Here is a 20,454-nt window from a genome sequence, read left to right as displayed (position 1 = left end):
ACAGTATATAAAAAATAGTACAGTATATATAGTATGTAATGTATATTTATATATGATAGTAATTATACCAATATAATAGCAGTATATAGTAATAATAGCAGCAACAGTATATATAATAATAATAATAGTAAAATATAATAGTAATAATAACATGTACACATGTATAAATATGTGTATATAGACTTATATTTATACAAAGAATATACAAAGAGTATGATATAATAAATGATATATAGTATGGGTGTAAATATAAGTAATTTGGCGATACAATAGATAATATACTATGAGTGTGAGAATATGTACACAGAGTGTGCAAAAGACAATATTATTGTATAAAATGATGAATTGAGACAGGTATATTTATTGCAGTTTTGTGAAGGTGGCTCTGACAGAGGTAGATGCGTTGTACAGTCTTATTGCGGTTGGGAGGAACGACTTCCTGTATCGTTCCTTAGAGCAGCGGGGTTGAATGAGTCTGTGGCTGAAGCTGCTCCTTAGCTTGTCCAGTGTTTTGTGGAGGGGGTGAGACGGATTGCCAGCAGTTTTGCTTAAAAAATTGTAATATTAACAATTAAGGTTGGAATTTATTTCTTCTGAATGAAGCAATATTAAAAAACAAACAACCCAACATAGAAACAAACAACCAAGCCTCCTTAAGTGGTCAATGCCAGTTGCAAGCTATAAAGCTTTTGGCCTTCCCCAGATGGCTTTCCGACTCCCAAACTCTCTTATCTCCCTCCCATTGCTCCTGTTGTGCACGTACAAAATCTTTCTATTCCCACTTCTCTTCCCCTACTTTCTTTACCCCTCAAGTTTGACATTATATTATCCATCTCAGAGCAAGATATTACTAAATTGAAACATTTCACTCCTATAGATCTTTCTTATTCCTAAACATAGCTTTATCTTTCTCGTCATTAGTTAATCTCTCAAACCTTCAGTCAACATTCTTTTACATCCTTTGGCAAGTTCTTTGCAAGTTTACCCCTCCCGTCCATACATACAACATACATCAGATGGCAGGCGTATAGCCTCTTTTCCTATTTTTTCTAGGAAAAAGTCGTTTTCCTGTCAGTCAGTTTTTTCTGTGTCTCAGTCAGCAGTGTGACCTTGACTCTTTTTCCTCTCCTCCTTTTTCGTTTTCATAGACACACTTTTTCATTCAACCTAGATTTAGTATTTTTTGTGATTCAGGCAGCCTTAATATAAATTGAAAGATTATTCTCCCTATTTTGTGCCAATTTAGGTTGAATTTCTAGTCGCTATTTTGTTTATAACAATAGCACAAATTTAAATCTGATATCAGGTATATTAACTTCCCCTCAGATAAGCTCTTTAAGCCAGTGATTGATAATAAATAAATGCCCTGAGAATAAACTCTTTAATTCAAACTAGTTCAATTACACAAAGCAAAAAATAGGAATCTTAGTAATATCCCCACATCGACCTCCTAAAACTTTATATTTAACCACGACACCTCTCCCGAGAGAAGGGAACACACTAAAAAACTAACTTTTCTGTTCACCTTTGGTGCAAACAGAATATTAATGTCGCTTTATAATTTGGGCCTGATTCAAGCAACAAATGCGTGTCTAGGTCACAAAAGCATCCTTGAAAACTAATTCTATGATCAATGCGTTTTACACAGAGCTATTAGTGATTGCAACGATTTAAACAGGTTTTTATTTGCAGTGTTCCCCTGCTTTTTTACGTCTTCAGTCACTGTCTGAAAATCTCAAATAAGCTCTGATTTCTAAACGTGAAAGACACAACACAATAACTTTTACAAAACTAAGCCAGAATCAATCCTCTCAGGTCTTTGTGTCATGAATGATAAACCACATAAGCCAAAACGGACATTGCATATATGTATGTACACCTGGAAGCGTTACCGTGGCGACTGCAGCAACAGCAGCTCCTCGGAGACAAAAACAAAACAGCAGACAGCTTCCTACGGTGATCAACCTCAGTGCTGAATCACCGTAGATTTAACAAAACTAGTACAATTCAGGTGAGCTCACAATTATATTAATAGCAGCTTGGCGTCTTACCCCATTTTTAGGCTCGACTCAGAATAACGGTAAAGTCTGCTAGTCAAGTTCCTGCCTCGTCAGCACAGGTGCTAGGTGCAGAGTTATATTATTATCTGAGTCCCGTTAACTAATCCTAGGTACTTGATTCAAAGTTGCACTCTGGGTTGTTAAGCTTCAGATCCGTCGAAACTGATGCCACGGTCAGAACTACAATATTTTCACAGCCGTTATATTCCGAATTCAAGGGCCGCTCCAAAGCTTTGTGACTGGTTGCAGTTAAGCGTCTGGTCTCATCATAACAGCGCCAACTTCCCAGCACACAATATTTTCGCAGACCCTTATTATCATTGCTTCAGGATTGATTCAACAGTGTATCTGGCCCGTCCGAACACCACTCCGTCCCCAGATCCCACCACATTCGTCGTCACTGAATCTTCTATCTATTAGGACCCGATTCAACAACAGGGTATTTGGCAGTTTGGTCCCTCACTCGCCGGTGCAGGCAAAAACCGCTTCCTCCAAAACCCCCTGACTAATTCAGGTTGCAGTTTGTTGTATTTGCAAACAATTCTCTGAAAAACCTCAAATCCTTCTCTTGGTTTCTCTAACTCATTTCCCCTTCATCTCATTTCTTTATCTCATTTCATTTCATGTCTTTATCTCATTTAATTTCTTTATCCCATTTCATGTCTTTATCTCATTTCGTTTCTTTGCATCTCAAAAAGCACAGAACTTATTTATATCTTACCTCCGATCTCTCCACCACACTCTCACACCTATAACAATGACTATCTAATTAATACAGAATTTGCTTTAACAGGTTTCTGCCTACCTTGTGATTTAGAGCTCTTGTGAGAATGCGGAGAATCGATCGGAGCAGCCTAGACCTCGAGGTCTGCGGTCTTTCTGGTAGTGATGGGAAGTTCGGATCTTTTTACCGTGTCGGTTCTTTGAATCTCGTTCACTAGAATGAACGAATCTTTTTCTGAGTCATTCGTTCGTTTCAACGGGGGGGGGGGGTGCAAACGATCCAAAGACTCGTACCCGGCAGATGACCGAATCGTTCAACTCCCGACGTGTTTCGTTCACCTGAGTCTTCGGCCAACGTGTCGGCCACACAGAGCGAGCTCATCTCGCTGGTGACCGCGGTGCGGGCGGCGGACGGGAAAAATCGCTCCTCGGAAAAGCAAGCCGAGCTCCGGGGCGGCGGGGCTACAGAGCCCCCCGGTCACCTACATGCACATCTGCGAGACGGAGGTGTTCAGCTGTTCCTGCTGCGGCCTGGCGCCTTCATACCGCTGCACGTCCACCCGGACATAAACGGGGATCTTCGGAGCTGCTGATCCGCATGCTGCCAGCACATCCAGCTGGCCCGCCGCATCCGCGGACACAGAGCTTAAACTGCTGCTGATCCACTGACTATAACAACGCAGCATTCCTAAACTTATAAAATGTAATTCAATGTGGAATAATCCAAGTATTCAGAATTCGTTACTCAGATTAGTTAATGTAACGGAATACATTACAGATTACATTTTTTGGCATGTATTCTGCATTCTGTAACAGAATACGTTTTGAAAGTATCCTTCCCAACACTGGAAATGTTACTGACTTGAGAGCAGTAAGACACCTATATTTAAAAAAAAAAAATTCTCAAGATGGTAAATTTGCACACACTTTTTAAAAAGTGCATGCCTTGTGTTTATACTTAAAATGACTTTGATTAAATTACTTAAATGCACACCGATTTGTTATTCTGGTTTCGCAATATTTGGGGGGGGAAATCGCAATTAGATTATTTCCCCATATTGTTCAGCCCTATTCAAAAGTCATAATGACTGGTTTTGTTATTTTCACTTTACATTTACACTTACAGTTTAGTGCAGTGTAATTATTTCCCGTGATAATTAAATGCCAGTGTGCCAGTGTGACTGTGACCCCCGCCTCTTGTCAAGGAATCCAGGAAGTGACAAGAAGCCGCTCTCCATGACGCTACTACTACTCTGATAGTTGCTAAGCAAAATGTTCTCTTCATGAAAGGCCTTGACACAGCTGATGCCATGTAGGCCATTGGCGAAAAGAATATGAAGTTCCTGCTATATTCAAACAATGTCCACTTGGTGTTAACATTAGGATCCTCGAATCCAAAACAATGAGAAAAAAACCATGTCAACAAAGTCACTCTGTCCGACCTCCAGAATTTTATCAGACAGCTGCTTGAAATATATGTGAATGAGTCTAAGGGAATAATGGTTTAATACCAAAAGTTAGAAGAATTATAAGATTCATTATTATTATTAACAATATGCAGCTAGGGTTATTTATAAATCATTTGTATAAAGGCCTTATAAATGGCCCAACTGCTCATGCTAACAGTACCATCAGGACCAAAACCGCCCCGCCACAACACAAGCTTCTTCACGTCTGCAGTTGGCCTTATCAACAGGGCCTGGGACCCCCACCTGCCCCCACACCTCAAGGATGTGTTAATTAACACATTATATTATATTATATTGCACTACATTGCATATTGCAATTTTACACTGTTCACTGTTTTGCATTTTGCATTTTAACTTTTTACTTCACTTTTTATATCTTTTATGTTTTATATATTTTTATTTAGATATGTTTATATCTAGATAAATATTACTTTGTATTAATATTAGAAAAAGTGAGTAAATAAGAAGTAAATAGTGAGTAAATATATATTGTTTTTTTTTTTATTGCTGTCTATATGTCTATAAAAAATAAATAAATGGAGTTTTTATACAGAATGCATTTTGTTAAAAGGGTTTTTCTTAAACATTTTCAGGACAGTCAGGCCTTTCATCATTTGTGTATGCATGGTCTGAGGAAGTTCTGTTACTAAACTGTTATTACTGAGTGTTCAGTCAGAAACCTGATCAAATCAAAGTTTATTGTCACATGCACAGACAGCGTCATCGGAGCAGTGAAATTCTTATGACATGGCAGGCAAACATCTACGCAGTAGGCGACTTTACAAAATGATATAAATAACATACTAATTAACATAACATAACATAACATTGTAACATATAACATATAACACAGTCAAGTGAATATTAAATTAAGAAATATGAATATATGTATAACATATAACAGTCAAATTAAAGGCAAAGTTAAATGAAGCAGCAGTTTACCGGGTGAAGGAGTGTGGAATATTAAATAAAATAATATGAATATATGTATAACATATAACAGTCAAATAAATTAAAATGAAGCAACAGTTTTCAGGGTGAAGAAGTGGGGAATATTAAATAAGATAAGTACATGTGAAGTAAGTGTATTTGTATGATTCGGGGAGCAGAATGTACATGGTGACTGTTCAGAGGATATAAAAAAAAAAAACATGCTAAACATAACATCACATCATAACATTTAACGTAGTCAAGTGAAGCAGTAGTTTACAGGGTGAATGGAATATTAAATTAAATAATATGAATATGAATATATGTATACATATAACATAGTCAAGTCAAAGTCAAATGAAGCAGCAGTTTACAGGGTGAAGAAGTGGGGAATATTAAATCAAATGAATATATGTGGAGTAAGTGTATTTGTATGAGTGTGGGAGCAGAATGTACATGGTGACTGTGTTCACCTCAGCAACAAACTGGACTGGTCCACCAACACTGACGTCTTGTACAGGAGGGGCCAGAGTTGTTTCCATTTGGAGAGGTGACAGGTCCTTTATAGTGTGCAAAACACTATTAAGGACTGTTTCTTTACCAGATGGGGCTTACCAGGTTTCTTCTCTCCGAAAGTGGGTCAGTGCAAAACCAGGATAATGGACTTGAGTCTAGGGCAGAAAAAATTATCAATTAAATTGATTTATATTTATAATAATAACTGGTGGTAGTAAATATCTTCATCAATTAGTAGATCAATCTGTTATAATATATAACAAACACTATGACATCTTCTCCTGAGGTGGGGGTATTAAGTCAGCCAATGCCTCCTCAGACAGGGTTTCTCCCGACTCCAGGGCCAACGTAGATGCTCTCTAGCCCTCACGGTTTAGCTGCTGGCTGCAGGTCTAGCTCCTGCTCCAGCAGTGCCACTCCCAGCCTAACCCCTGGCGATGCAGCTTCCTCACAAAATCAGGGTCACCGGGGACCAAGTTAGTCGCTACAAACCAACAGGCACATACAAATAACACTGACCATAACCTCGCTCTCGACATCATTCCCCCTCTTCCTCGCTTGGCTGTAAACAGTTCTCCACTCTTCCCGTTACGCCGTATCCGGTTCAGACCTCTTTGCTTCCTCCTCCTGCATATCTTATCATCGATGATTCCATAGTCAGACACAGTGCTACAGATCACCTCTCTTCTCTGTAAGGACATCCTCACGCCCGAATCGTCATCATCCACGTCGGCACAAACGACACCGCCCATCAAGAGTCTAAAATAATTAAGTATGATTTTAACTGTCTTTTTAATTGACATAAGGACTGCAACAAATCTGTTTTTATCTCAGGACCGATCCCCTCTCTCCACTGAGTTGTAAGGCGTTAAGCAGGCTTCTAAGCCTCAAAACATTGCTAAAGTCGGCATGTCCCTCCAACAACCTGATTTTAATTGATAATTTTAATCTTTTCTGGGAGCGTGCCTTGTTTTTTAACAGAGATGACATTTTCCCTCACGTGCCCAAACTCTGCCACTGACCCTCTCCGCTGCCGCTAGCTCCACTCTGCGGCATAAAAAGGCATCACCACCCAGCGCTGTGTCAGATAATATTAATATCCCTCTAGTTGTACCTTGAAGGTTGGTCAAGCCAAAAAAAATCACACAATCTTTTTTATAATCTCTTAGAAATTAGGGAAAAAGTGCAATGATTTTACCTCCTGGCACAAATACTTTAATGTAAGATCATTATCAAATAAGATTTAATACTTAATCAATTTTATTTCATCAGCAAACTTGGATTTAAATTGTTTTTAATGTGCACACCGTTGATTTGTTAAACATTACCACTTCTTTTAACTTCCAATGTGTGCAGACAAACCCATACTCAAGGGCATACACTGGACATCGTTTTTACCCTTGGTGTTAAAAAACAGTTGTGGAAACTCTGGTTATGTACGACTGTGAACTACTGATTATTAATATTGTCTTATCCTGATCATCATGTATTCATATTTTTATAGAGCATAGTGTCTCAAAGAAAAAAAAAATAACAGCTTTGGATAGATGAAAACATCCAAAATTGTAAAAGGGAGTGTAGGAAGTTGGAAAAAATCCAATCTTAATGTCTTTTACAATAACATGAAAGATTAATGGGACAATATAAAACGATGATTAAGAATGCGAGAACAATTTACTTTTCACAACTTATTTCCACTCTCCAACATAATCCAATTTTTTTATTTAAAACTGTGGATCAGCTGTTCAACCCAACTACTCCATGTTCCCCAGCTGAAAGCGATGCTGATTGTTTTTATCATATTTTACTGATAAAGTCGAGTTCATAAGAGCCTCTTTTACCCCCAGTGCCACCCACAATGATGTCCTCTACTACCACCAACAAGCCAATTTAACAAGTTCTACCCTATCACTCTCTTGGAACGTTTTAAAACCAAATCATACAGTGTCTTCAAGCCCATTGATATTTGTTGTGCTTTGCATTGTGAATTAACATGATAACATAAAATGGTGTGCCTTTCGTAATTCAATAAATTTGATCAAAATACAATATTAAATATTAATATAAAAAATATTACTATTAAATAACTTTAAATGATTAAGGTCATCTCGGGTATCTCACAAAATTACTAACTCTAAATTTGGAACTCTGATTAACAATTAAATTAATAACTATAACCAAAATTATCATATAGATAGTTAGCTAAGTTGAAGGAAAGATAGTTCATATTGAGAAAGATGGCGCTGCGACCGGCTGCCACGGTGTGTTGGTGCGCACTTTTGTGTTTGTTTTTGGTATTTAATTCTGTTAATTGCGACCCAACTCGGATTACTTTCACGATGGACGAGCTTCTTAACATCAGGGAAAGAACACCATCTGATTTATGTCCCAACTTTCTCGCCTCTTCCGTGGATTTAGTGGATTTACTGATTAAAGGTGCGGTGTTCCTCGGACACGCAGCGAGACTGAAGCGGAGACGGAGAGGTAAGCGCTCCAGGGCTCTGGTGCGCTTCAGGGAGAGAGGACTTTGGGGACTTTAATAAGGGGAACTTATCTAAGGAGCTCCCAAAATACAAACAGTTAATAAAATGCCCGACCAGGGGGGATAACACCCTGAATCACTGTTACAGCACCATCAGCAAGGCTTATGCAGTTTCCCGCGCTGCCCTGGGTCTATCCGACCACGCTCTCATTCACCTGATCCCGGCTTACAGACAGAAACTTAAACTTTCTAAACCTGCTGTGCTGAGATCCAAGAACTGGAGCAACAGAGAAGCTGTGGAGGAGCTGCATGACTGCCTTGACAACACTGACTGGGACATTTTTAGAACTGCTTCTAACAGCCTGGACGAATATACAGATGCTGTGACGTCCTACATCATCTTCTATGAAGACAGTTGTATTCCGACACGCACCAGGGTGTGTTATAACAACGACAACCCCTGGTTCACAGCAAAGCTCAAGCACAAACTGAATGACTTCTACTGTAGATTCGATAGACACTCTCAAACCCCAAAACAATAGCCTCCCCCCCCACAAAATGGCCCCAGACTGCCCCATCCCCCCCATCACACATCCATCCCCCCCATCACACCCCATCACACCTCTCTCAATTCAGGAGAGAGATGTAAATAAGCTCCTGAAGAGACTGAACCCCCAGTAAGGCAGCTGGACCAGACGCTGTCTCCCCCTCAACACTAAGGCACTGTGCGGATCAGCTGTCTCCAGTATTCACGGATATCTTCAACACCTCACTGGCTGAATGTGTTGTACCTGCATGCCTTAAAACATCCACCATCATCCCCGTTCCCAAGAAGCAGAGGATCACAGGCCTTAATGACTACAGACCAGTCATCCTGACCTCCGTAGTGATGAAGACCTTTGAGCGCCTCGTGCCAACAGGTCCGTAGACGACGCAGTCAACATGGGACTCCACTTCATCCTCCAGCACCTCGACTCCCCTGGCAACTACCCCAGGATCCTGTTTGTGGACTTCAGCTCCGCATTCAACACCATCTCCCCAGCTCTTCTCTCGGACAAGCTGACACAGCTGAGCGTGCCTGAGCCCACCTGCAGGTGGATCACTAACTTCCTGACCGACAGGAAGCAGCACGTGAGGCTGGGGAAGCTTGTCTCTGACACCCGGACCATCAGCACTGGAGCCCCACAGGGTTGTGTGCTCTCTCCTCTCCCTCTCCCTCTACACGAACAACTGCACCTCCAGCCATCCCTCTGTAAAACTTCTGAAGTTTGCTGACGACACAACCCTTATTGGATTAATTTCCAATGGGGACGAGGCTGCCTACAGAGAGGAAATAAACAGCCTGGCTTCCTGGTGCAGCCAGAACCACCTGGAGCCGAACGCTTTAAAAAATGTAGAGATGGTAGCAGATTTCAGGAGGAGCCCAGCTCAAACCGTCCCTCTCACCATATGCAACTCCCAAGTTAGAACAGTTTTGTATTTCAGATTCCTGGGGACGATCATTGCACAGGACCTGAGATGGGCGGAGAACATCACCTCCATCATCAAGAAGGCCCAGAAGAGGATGTTCTTCCTGCGGCAACTGAGGAAATTCAGCATGCCACGGAAAGTCATCATTGAGTCCATCCTCACCTCATCCATCACCGTCTGGTTCGCTGCCTCCACTGCCAAGGACAAGGGCAGACTGCAGCGGATCATCCGGTCAGCTGAGAAGGTCATCGGCTGTGACCTGCCGGCTCTCATAGATCTGTTCCACTCCATGACCAGTAAAAAGCAGGCAAGATCATTGATGATCCTTCCCATCCCACTCACCACCTGTTCCAGAGACTCCTGTCCGGAAAAAGGTTCCGGGCCATCAGGACTAAAACCTCACGTCACCTGAACAGTTTTTTCCCCATGGCAGTGGGGCTCACAAACAAGCCCCCTGCATCACACTCACTCCGCATCACACTGACTCTGCTATGCTCCCTTTGTAAACATGTGTTTTGAAAAGTACTATATAAATAAAGATTATTATTGTATTATTATTATCATTACTAATGCAATGAGAAAAATTTCTGTATCCAGCATGTTATTGCCCAAGTTTCCTGGTCTAATCCCCATATGGACAGACATTTCTATGGAAAGCCAGTAGTAGTTTGGAGCTTGCAGGGAACAGACAGTGTTTACGTACAAAGTTGAAGAGGTGGGTTTTCATACCAGGGAAATAGCTCTATCTAGCTCTTCAACCCTTGTAGGTACATATGTTTGTATGTAGGTACATATGTATGTATGTACGTATGTAAAGCAACCCTCATTGGAGAGCATTCAAATAAGTGTTGTTTGCACTTTTAGTCACATTTAGTCATATTTATCCTTCTTAATTTTAGTCTAGTTTTAGTCGACTAAAAGAAATTACATTTCAGTCTAGTTTTAGTCGACGAAAACGAATTCCATTTTAGTCTAGTTTTAGTCACATTTAATAGCCACATTAAACTCCTTTTCTATAAAAACATATAGCTGGAGCCTAATAGCTCAAAAATATATATTTAATTTTAAATGTGAAAACAAAAAGGGAGAGCAGGTCAGACGGGAGATGAACACAGAAACTGCAGCTCGGTAGAAACCAGCTTCTGCTATGATCAAGAAGCTGAGGCGCTGATCTCTCAACAGCTGAGACCAGAGAAACTCTGTGTTTTCACTGTCTCCACAGTTAAGAAGCTGTCAGTCACTGAGAGGCTGCTTTCCGTGTACTAGCTCTGATCTTGTGACTCTGAGCGAGTGAGGGGGGCGGGGGGCGGAGCCTCGGGACCGGTGCGCTATCTGGGAGGACACACACACACACACACAGACTCACTCGCCCGCTCCTGATACTTCATGACGGCCTGATACGATGATGGAAATGATACCATAATGAAAAGTCTTTTTATTTGTCCATTAATTAACTGTACAACATGTTACTCAGCAGTTGATATCTCCCTACAGACGCTGGGTGCTGCAGCAGATCCTCCATCAGTTCTCTGCTGTGGGCCACATCAGGAAGCAGCTACAGGGTGAAGCAGCACAGGCTGAAAGTGAGAGGAGCCAGCATGTTAGTGACCATCTGTCTAGGACTCTCCAGCAAGAGATAAAAGTGTGCTCTGATGCTGCCTGCCACTATTCCAGCAACTACAATGCCTGGTCCCACCGCATCTGGGTCCTACAGCACATGGCCAAGGGGAATATCAAGGTAGGACAGATAGGTGCCTTTAATTATATATTTTTAAGGATTAATTTAATGTAGTTTCATACTCATCAACACAGAAATTTGTGTTTTCTCATCAAACTCTCACCTAACAAACTTCAAACTTAGAATTGAACCCATTACTCCCTTTAAGATATTTTTTGTAACAATGCCATGCACCAACAGGAACATTTGGATGCGTACAAATATAATAGCTTGTAGTTTGAGTATATTAATTTATAAATCAATGTCAAACATGTCCACCTCTGACGTGGCATTTTGTTAATCATTTAACAAATATAGCACTTTCCTAGTTTTGATGTTAACGGAAAGGCGCTTTACAGTACAGTTTGCCACTCTGAATTCACACACACTTTCATACAGTACATCTATTACCACCATTTTATATTTTTATAATGGGCCATTCAGGGTACAGCATCTTGCCCAAGGACACTTCAGCATGCAGATGAGGAAGACTGGGAATTGAACTGCTGACCTTCTGGTTGGAGGACGAGCACTCAGCCACCATACAAGCACAAATGTTTTTTGTGATTGGTTACGAAAATTATTCTGCCCCCTGAATATCCATGTTGTTAGTAATATTTTTAATCAAAAATGATTTCGAAAATATACGTACTGTAACCCCACACTCTATGAATACATCCATAGCCCTCTTTACAGCAGTCACTATTGAGTTTATCCCAGTGTATTAGGTTTAACCCATGATACGTTTCATGGCTATTTACTCTCAAACACAAAACTTTGTATAAGCACCTATCTCTTCATACAGTCTTAAAACCCAGTCAATGTTGGATGATTGTGAGAGGCTCACTCAACAAGCAAAATTGTTGAGAGATGATCAGAATCTGCTGGTCTTCCCCAGTCATGTTCTCCATTAAAGATATAGATTCACTTGAGGGAATTCAGTGTCTTTTGCATGTCCTCACTGTCAAACTACAAGTCTCATTATTTTAACTAGCATTCAAGGCACTTAACTTGTCAGGTTACAACCTAACAAAATCATAGATAAACCCAACTGTTCACAAGCAAGTGCAACTCCCTCCTAACTAGAGGAAACCTTTAGCTGAGTAGAGAGGTGTGAGGGGAAAAAACAGAAAAGTGGTCGGTGCATGATGGCAGATTCCTCAGCAGTCTAGGCCTATAGCAGCATAACATGAATGACATGAAAAAAGGAACGTTGTAAGTCAAATCTTAAGTGTTTTGTATTTATATAGCGCTTTTCTAGTCATGATGACCGCTCAAAAAGCTTTCCAGTACAGTTTATCACCCATTCACACACAGGTCAGTAGTTCAGAGCCAGTTGGATAATGCAGAGGGGATTTACAAAGTAATTCCTGTTTCATGGCAAATCAATAGGTGGCGATATGACACTGAGGAAATATTGACACATAGAGCTGTTCAGGCTTGGACTCTAATCATGTGACAGAAGTTTGGTAGTGATAGGACAATGCACAGTGGAGTTATGACAACATTGTCTCGTTTGGCAAAGGATGAACCTTCGCCGCACCTCAATTTTTCCACGGTTTGAGGAAATTTCTCAATTCTGAGCATGGTCCATTGACTTGTCTCAGCTCACTTGAGCTGTGTATTGTAAATCAGCCAGGAGCAGTTCATCAAAGTATAAAACATTTCACTTCCTGTAGTCAGCAGGTGGCGCTGTGATTTTAAGTCATGATTTCTGTGTAAATGTCATCAGGCCGGAACTTTTGTCTTACATTTCTAGTTTGGATTCGATTGGACCAAATATGTCAGAGTTACAGAACCTCATGTGTTGATGGTGGGTAATCAAAATTCAACGCAATGCCACAGTCACACCGTGTGATGAATAATCAATCTTTGAGTCCGTTTTTATCTCCATCTTGTGATGACACGAATCTCCATATGAATTTGATCTGATGAAAGCCCTGGGACAAGTACATCATATTCAAAATGTGGAAAATGGCCAGTATGGCCAATAAAGTCAAAATGGCCGGCTGTCTGTTGCTTTGTTCCGATTGCATCTCTGACCTTTATTGTTTGTCTGGTCATGATACACCTGGGCTAAGATTTTTGTGATGATCGGTAAAAACTAACTGAAGGACTTTTCCTTAAATGGATTTGGGGTCTTGAATTCCCTGCAAACTTTGGTAACAATTTGAGCATGCCCTGAAAAAGCCCCTGAAGGCAAATACAAATTTCGAAATACAATAGGGCCTCCCACCGGAGGTGCTCGGGCCCTTATAATCAAAGGAAACATTAAAGAATGGCATCATGGCTGGAATGTAGCTCACACAGGGAGACACCTTCATGCAGTATAGCAGGAAGTGAGCACTGGGAGGACAGCAAAATGAAGTACCAAACAAGTGAAAATTGTGACTAAGTTGAGGATAGGACATACTTGAATAAATAATACACTGCATTTAATGTTAATAAATATTTGATTATTGCCAAATAGAGGAGTTAGTGGAGCATGTCATGCTATGATAGAGAACGAGAAAAGCTAAAGATGGAAATTCCGAGGCAAAAAGAGTGTAAGAACAGAGCTTCAAAATAGTTTTTACCATTGGAATAGGGTGAATGGTTCATTATCTGGGGGAGATTGGACAAAACAATTTAATACAGCCTAGATAACTCATATACACTCAAACAGAGTGGTTTGCTATCCGCCACTAGACTGAACATAGAAGAAGGAGAAGCTGTCATATATCAAGGGTAATAAGGGAGAGGCGGTGGTCTAGTGGCAGAAACTTGGACTATTGGCAGAGAAGGTCTCTGGTTCGTCTCCGGTTCTACTCCACGGAGAGACAACAAAAGACAAACCTGGATTGATCTGTCCAATAATCCAAGAGTCTCCCTACCCTGTCTAGTACCCCTGAGCAAGGCTCCTTCCTCCCCCAACATCTGCTCCCTGAGCACCGTACATGGTCGCTCACTGCTTTGTGTGTCCTGCTCGCAGATGGGTTAAATGCAGAGGTTAAATGTACCTACCATTGCATGTGTGTTGTGCATGTCTATGCATGTGTTTGGTATAATCTTAATCTTATCTTAATCTTAATCTATTTTATTTTAAGAGACACAGTACTGAATCGGGAAGAAGAGGAAGTAGGATATTAAAACACACAGTAGATAGCGGTAATGCACCTTGATGTTGGTTGCCACCATCCAATAAACCGAATAAAGAAGAAATTTATGCAGTATATGGCAGTAATGCACCTAGATGCTAGTTGCCACCCGCCAATAAACCAAACAAAGAAGTATGAGGTCTCGAAGATTACAAGCCAAGTCCAGCAAGACACAGCTTGGGTCTAAGCCAGAGCTGACCTTTTTGGAACAAGAGAACCCCATCAGAACAGCGAAAGGTGGACTGGCATACGGAGGAGGCAGCACAATGTCCTAGTGTTGTTACTCAGGAAAAACGGGTTGTGGGCAATGAAATGGGAGGGCAGTGTTAATTTTGGCAGCTATTTTTGATTTAGTCTTAGTCTTTTGACGAAAATGCATATTAGTTTTAGTCACATTAGTCATTTTTATCCTTCTTAGTTTTAGTGTAGTTTTAGTCGACGAAAACTAATTCCATTTTAGTCTAGTTTTAGTCGACGAAAACTAATTCCATTTTAGTCTAGTTTTAGTCACATTTAATAGCCACATTAAACTCCTTTTCTATAAAAACATATAGCTGCAGCCTAATAGCTTAAAATTATATATTTAGTTTTAAATGTGAAAACAAATAGGGAGAACAGGTCAGACTGGAGCCGGACACAGAAACTGAACATCGGTACAAACCAACTGCAGCTTCTGCTCTGATCAAGAAGCTGCAGCGCTGATCTCTGAGCAGCTGAGACCAGAGAAACTCTGTGTTTTCACTGTTTCCATAGTTAAGAAGCAGTCAGTCACTGAGAGGCTGCTCATAGAGAACGAGCTCTGCTTTCACTGTGTCTCTCTGAGCTAGGGCGGGGGGCGGAGCTACGGACCGGAGCGCTATCTGGGGCACACACAGCCTTCGTCTCGTCTTCGTCATGGAAAAAGGGTCGTTAACGAATATATTTCGTCATAGTCTTCGTCAACGAAATTAACACTGTGGGAGGGCAAGAGAAAATGAAGATTGGAAGCTAGAAAAACTTGTGAAAAATGGGAGTGGGCAACATCCTGCTTGGAGCAACCTATAATGTCCTTTCTTCACCCAAAAACCTCAAGCAATGGCTAAATTAAGATCTATATCAGATTTCAGCTACCCTCAGACACATCCAAACTGATTATTCTGTCCCCAAAAACTGTTAAATATTTAGCTTTGCAACAGCGCCCCCTTGGGGAAGTTCAGGCATACAATATTGCCAGGGTTCAAGTTGTGATTCACCCGGATGTAATCCGAAGTTAAATTATCTGCGTCACATGTTGTTTATAGACAGCAGCTCCACTCGTAAGTTGTGTCATCCTTCTGCGGGTTAACGCATCGTCTTTTTACAAATTTCAATAAGGTTCCCGAAAATACCTACCGTGGATTTTTTTGATTGTTTAAGCTGGTCGGATAGTTAGCGCCCGCGCTAGCAAGATCGACACAGTAAAAAGACGGCATAACAGCCGGGACGGAGACGACGACATCGAACTTCAGGAGCTATGCCAGGAGCTAACAGGGACGTTGACAGCATTCACGCCAGCCTACACACCAGCTTACCGCCTCATCTGATATCGATATATCAACAGACTTTGACCGACATGGACAACTCAACTAAAGTGAGTGCAGCGGCGAGCTCTGTTTACTCGAGCGCGTCACAGGCATCATCCAGCTCAAAGGCTAGTTTAGCGGTGGCCATGGCCAGAGCAAAAGCTGACAGTACACAAGCTAGAGCAGCACACTCCAAGAGGGAAATCAAGCTGAAAGTCAAGCATGCACGTATTCAAGCTACTCTGGATGCATTAAAGGAGGAAAAAGAAAGAGATGCTGTCATAGCTGAAGCCAACACGTTACAAGCTGGTTTATTAGAACTTGATGTTGAAGTGCCCAGCAGAGGCTCTGGTCCAGTGTCACAGGAAATTAAATCCCAGCACACTGCTGATTATGTGGAATGGCAAGCTGACACAAGCACAGGTGAATTACCTTTGAAAATAAATGACATTGTTGCCCCTCTTCAAAGTGAAGCACAAATAAACAATGAAGATGATGATGATGATGATAAGCCAACACTGCATTCTCCACGCAAATGTTTTTCCGAAACACAACCTGCTGCTCCTGCCTACACCATGCCTCATCACACATCACAGGCTCCTCAGGATTGTGGATCAACACCACAACAGAACATTTATGATCGTTCCCCACTTCCTGAGCAGAGAACATCTTACAGATCCAGTTATAATCAGCCCCAAACAACTATCGATCTGGCTAAATATCTTGCACGCAGCAACCTAGTAACCTCAGGCCTCACCACATTTGATGACCAACCAATGAACTATTGGGCGTGGAAAGCATCCTTGCTGACTGCTATTGCTGGTTTAGACCTATCTGCTGGAGAAGAACTCGACCTGCTATCCAAGTATCTGGGTAAAAAGTCAGCAGAACAGGTGAGAACACTCAAAGCTGTCAACATCAGACACCCAAGTGCTGGACTGTTAATGGCATGGGAGAGACTTGAAGAAATATACGGCTCGCCAGAGGCTATCGAACAAGCCCTCTTCGACGAGCTGGAAATCTTCCCCAAGTTTACCACAAGAAAACCACAGAGACTCAGAGAACTAGCAGACCTACTGTTAGAGCTGGAAGCCGCAAAGAGAGATGGCTCCCTCCCAGGCCTGTCGTACTTGGACATCTCCAGGGGAGTAAATCCAATTATTGAAAAACTCCCACACAACATTCAAGAAAAGTGGATGTCTTTTGTTTCAAAGCACAAACGTGATCATCTTGTCAATCTACCACCTTTCTCTGTATTGGTAGACTTTGTTCGTGCAGAAGCAAAAACTCGCAATTATCCCAGCTTTAATCTCTTCACGCCAGTATCTATGGAGAGAAAGAATAAATGGGACAGACCTGTGAAAATGCCTGTATCTGTGCACAAGACACAAGTTTCACCTTCAGAAAGATCTGAGTTCAGCGATAAGAAACTAGCAGAACCGAACAAACATTGTCCCCTGCATAACAAACCACATCCTTTAAGGAACTGCAGAGGCTTACAGCTTTTAAAGGAATCTATGTATGCTTCCGCTGCTGCTCATCTACTGATCATCTCGCCAGAAACTGCTCAGCCGAAGTCAAATGTTTGGAATGCGGGAGCACCGGTAATGTGACAGCGCTCCACATGACCACCTGTCTGGAAATCTAAGACGTCCCCTCCCTCATCAAATCATTGCGGGGAGGAAGACAAAGCGGATTTCCAGGAGGTCACATCAAGGTGCACCCAAGTGTGTGGTGAAGGAGTACGCTCGAGAGCATGCTCCAAGATATGCCTGGTAACCGTGGATCCAGCCGGACACAGAGGAGAGGCCAAAAAATGTATGCAATGCTGGATGAGCAAAGCAACCGCTCCTTGGCACACTCCAAGTTCTTTGACATTTTCAAAATCTCAGGGTCCTCTTACCCGTACACATTGAAAACATGTGCTGGACAAAAAGAGACAACTGGTAGGAGAGCCTGTGGGTTCACCGTGGAGTCAGCAGATGAGAGACTTAGTTTTCCTCTACCCACACTTCTAGAGTGCAACCAAATTCCTAATAACCGCTCTGAGATACCTACCCCGACCACAGCTCTCCACCATACTCACCTGAAGCACATCGCCGACATGATACCACCACTCGATCCGGTCGCCGGCATACTCCTCCTACTGGGCAGAGACATTCTCACAAGGCCCATGAACAGATAAGTGGTCCAGGAAACGCTCCGTTTGGTCAAAGGCTGGACCTGGGATGGGTTGTCGACGGTGACATGTGCCTTGCAGGAGCCCACAGACCATCAGAGGTGAGCAGCTACAAGACGTCCATCTTAGATAATGGTCGGGCCAGCCATCTGCAGCCATGCAACTGCCAAATCAAGGTAAAAGAGACCTTCAGTCAAGCACCTAAGCATTCACAACATGCTGCACTGACCCCTACGTACTGCTCAACGGAACATCGTGATGACACACTAGGGCAAACGATCTTCACTCGAACCGTTGATGACCAAAGAATTTCGCCATCAGTGGAGGACATGATGTTTCTCCAGATCGGGGAAGCTGAGTTCCATCAAGACAGCTCGAACAGCTGGGTGGGACCACTACACTTCAGGTCACCAAGACAGAGAGCCTAATAATAAAAAGCATGCAAACAACGCCTCATGTCACTGCGGCGCACACTCGAGAAGCGGCCGGAGATGAAGGCTTATTTCATAGAGTTCATGGAAAGCATGCTCAGCAAAGGACACACAGAAGTTGCTCCACCTCTGAAACAAGGACGAGATGCTGGCATCTACCCCTGTTTGGCGTATATCATCCTTAGAAACAAGATAAGATCTGTGTGGTTTTCGATTCCAGTGCAACATATGAAGAAGTTTCACTCAACGGGGTCCTTCTCACAGGCCCTGACCACAATAATAGCCTGCTAGGTGTACTAACAAGATTCAGAAAGGAGCAGGTGGCCATTACTGCTGACAAGCCACTCCCCAAAGACATGGAAATGGACTGGATTAGGTGGAGGTGGAAGCAAGTTCAAAACCTGGCAGACACCTTTTTGGAGTAGGTGGAGACGTGAATATCTCAAGACCCTGCAGTTTCATCACAAGTGGCAGTCGGTAAGGTCAAACCTTCAAGCAGGGGACGTTGTTCTCTTAAAAGACAATCAGGCTCAGAGAAACGAATGGCCCATGGCTATTATAACAAATACTTTTCCAGGCAGGAAAACACCACATTGTGGTAATACAGTGTAGCGTAGGTTTTCTAAATGGAGAACATATAAAAGTTGGGCTCCAGACAGGGATTCTTCGCCTGTCAACATTTACAATATATCCCGGTATGAGAGATAACCCGGATAGCTCAGGTACCTAGCTACGCAAAACATCAAAGGAAAATAAATTAAATACAAAAATACGGTTAATCAGTATATCTTCAGTTATCTCATTTACTCAGGTTTACATCAAAAACAAATACGTACGATATATAACTCAACAGAAAAATAACAATTTTCAACCAAAATCTTCAGTATACCATGAAATCAAATTCTTTTCCAAATAAGAACAATTAAACGTCCCTTCGTGTAAACTTGTGGAAGAAACGTTCATTAAGAGTTCAAGTTCAAATGTTTGTTGGTGTGTGTGTGGGGTTTTGTTGGAGAGGGGAGTTAGGGTCCAAAGAAAAGGTGCAGTTAGGGAAATGTTTGTTCTTTTGCTTAGGAGGGCCTTTATCCCCAGGTAGAGGGAAGAGAAAGGGTATTTTCCAGAGGCAATCAGGAGCCCCATTTAGTTTGCCCTTCCTGTATTCCACAATAAAATCGAACCGTTGCAGTCTGAGTGCCCATCTGATCAAACGACTGGTGGTTTTGGTTGATGAGAGGACCCACTTCAAGGCAGAATGGTCTGTAATGACGGTAAAGAGATTTTGTTCCAGATAGTGTTGCAATCTCTCTAGAGCCCAAATTATTGCAAGACATTCTTTTTCTGTAACGGAGTAATTTATCTCAGCTCGGTTTAACGTTCGGCTGGCATAAGCAAGAACAACTTCGCTTCCATTGTCTGCTTTCTGTGTCAACACCGCTCCAAGACCTGAATTACTTGAGATTTGGGTGTCCTAAGATAGGTGGTGAAATCAAACTGGCTTTTAGTTTGTCAAATGAATTCTGGCATGCCTGACTCCAAAAGAAAGATCTTCCTTTTTTCTTTAGATCATTTAAGGGCTCAGCATTTTTCGAGAAATCCGGTACGAATTTATGATACCATCCGGCAAGCCCCAAGAAACTCTGAATCTCTTTGAGGTTAGTCGGTGCTGGATAGGACCTAATTGCCTCAACTTTGTCGGGATCAGCACTGACTCCTTGACCAGAGACAACAAAATCTAGACTTCTTAAGATTTATGGTCAGATTAGCTTTGTGAAGACGATCTATTACCGTCCGCAGCCGGT

The 20,454-nt window shown here is 41.9% G+C and overlaps 1 protein-coding gene across 11 annotated transcripts in view; it reads left to right on the top strand.

Annotated features, from left to right (window-relative positions):
- ptar1 (protein prenyltransferase alpha subunit repeat containing 1) overlaps nucleotides 1-20,454 on the top strand; it is a 54,911-nt gene that overhangs the window by 13,912 nt on the left and 20,545 nt on the right. For all 11 annotated transcript variants that reach the window (XR_009920428.1, XR_009920426.1, XR_009920427.1 and 8 more), the window contains one exon: nucleotides 11,145-11,388. Coding sequence is in view for 6 of the 11 variants with exons in the window: in XM_062385025.1 (XP_062241009.1) it covers nucleotides 11,145-11,388 (244 nt within the window). In the remaining 5 variants the exon portion in view is untranslated. The remainder of the gene's footprint in view (nucleotides 1-11,144; nucleotides 11,389-20,454) is intronic.

Source organism: Platichthys flesus, chromosome 3, assembly GCF_949316205.1.
Source record: "Platichthys flesus chromosome 3, fPlaFle2.1, whole genome shotgun sequence".
NCBI classification, from domain to species: Eukaryota; Metazoa; Chordata; class Actinopteri; order Pleuronectiformes; family Pleuronectidae; genus Platichthys; species Platichthys flesus.
Note: the sequence above shows the minus strand (reverse complement) of the source record. Positions and strands in the feature narration are given on the sequence as shown.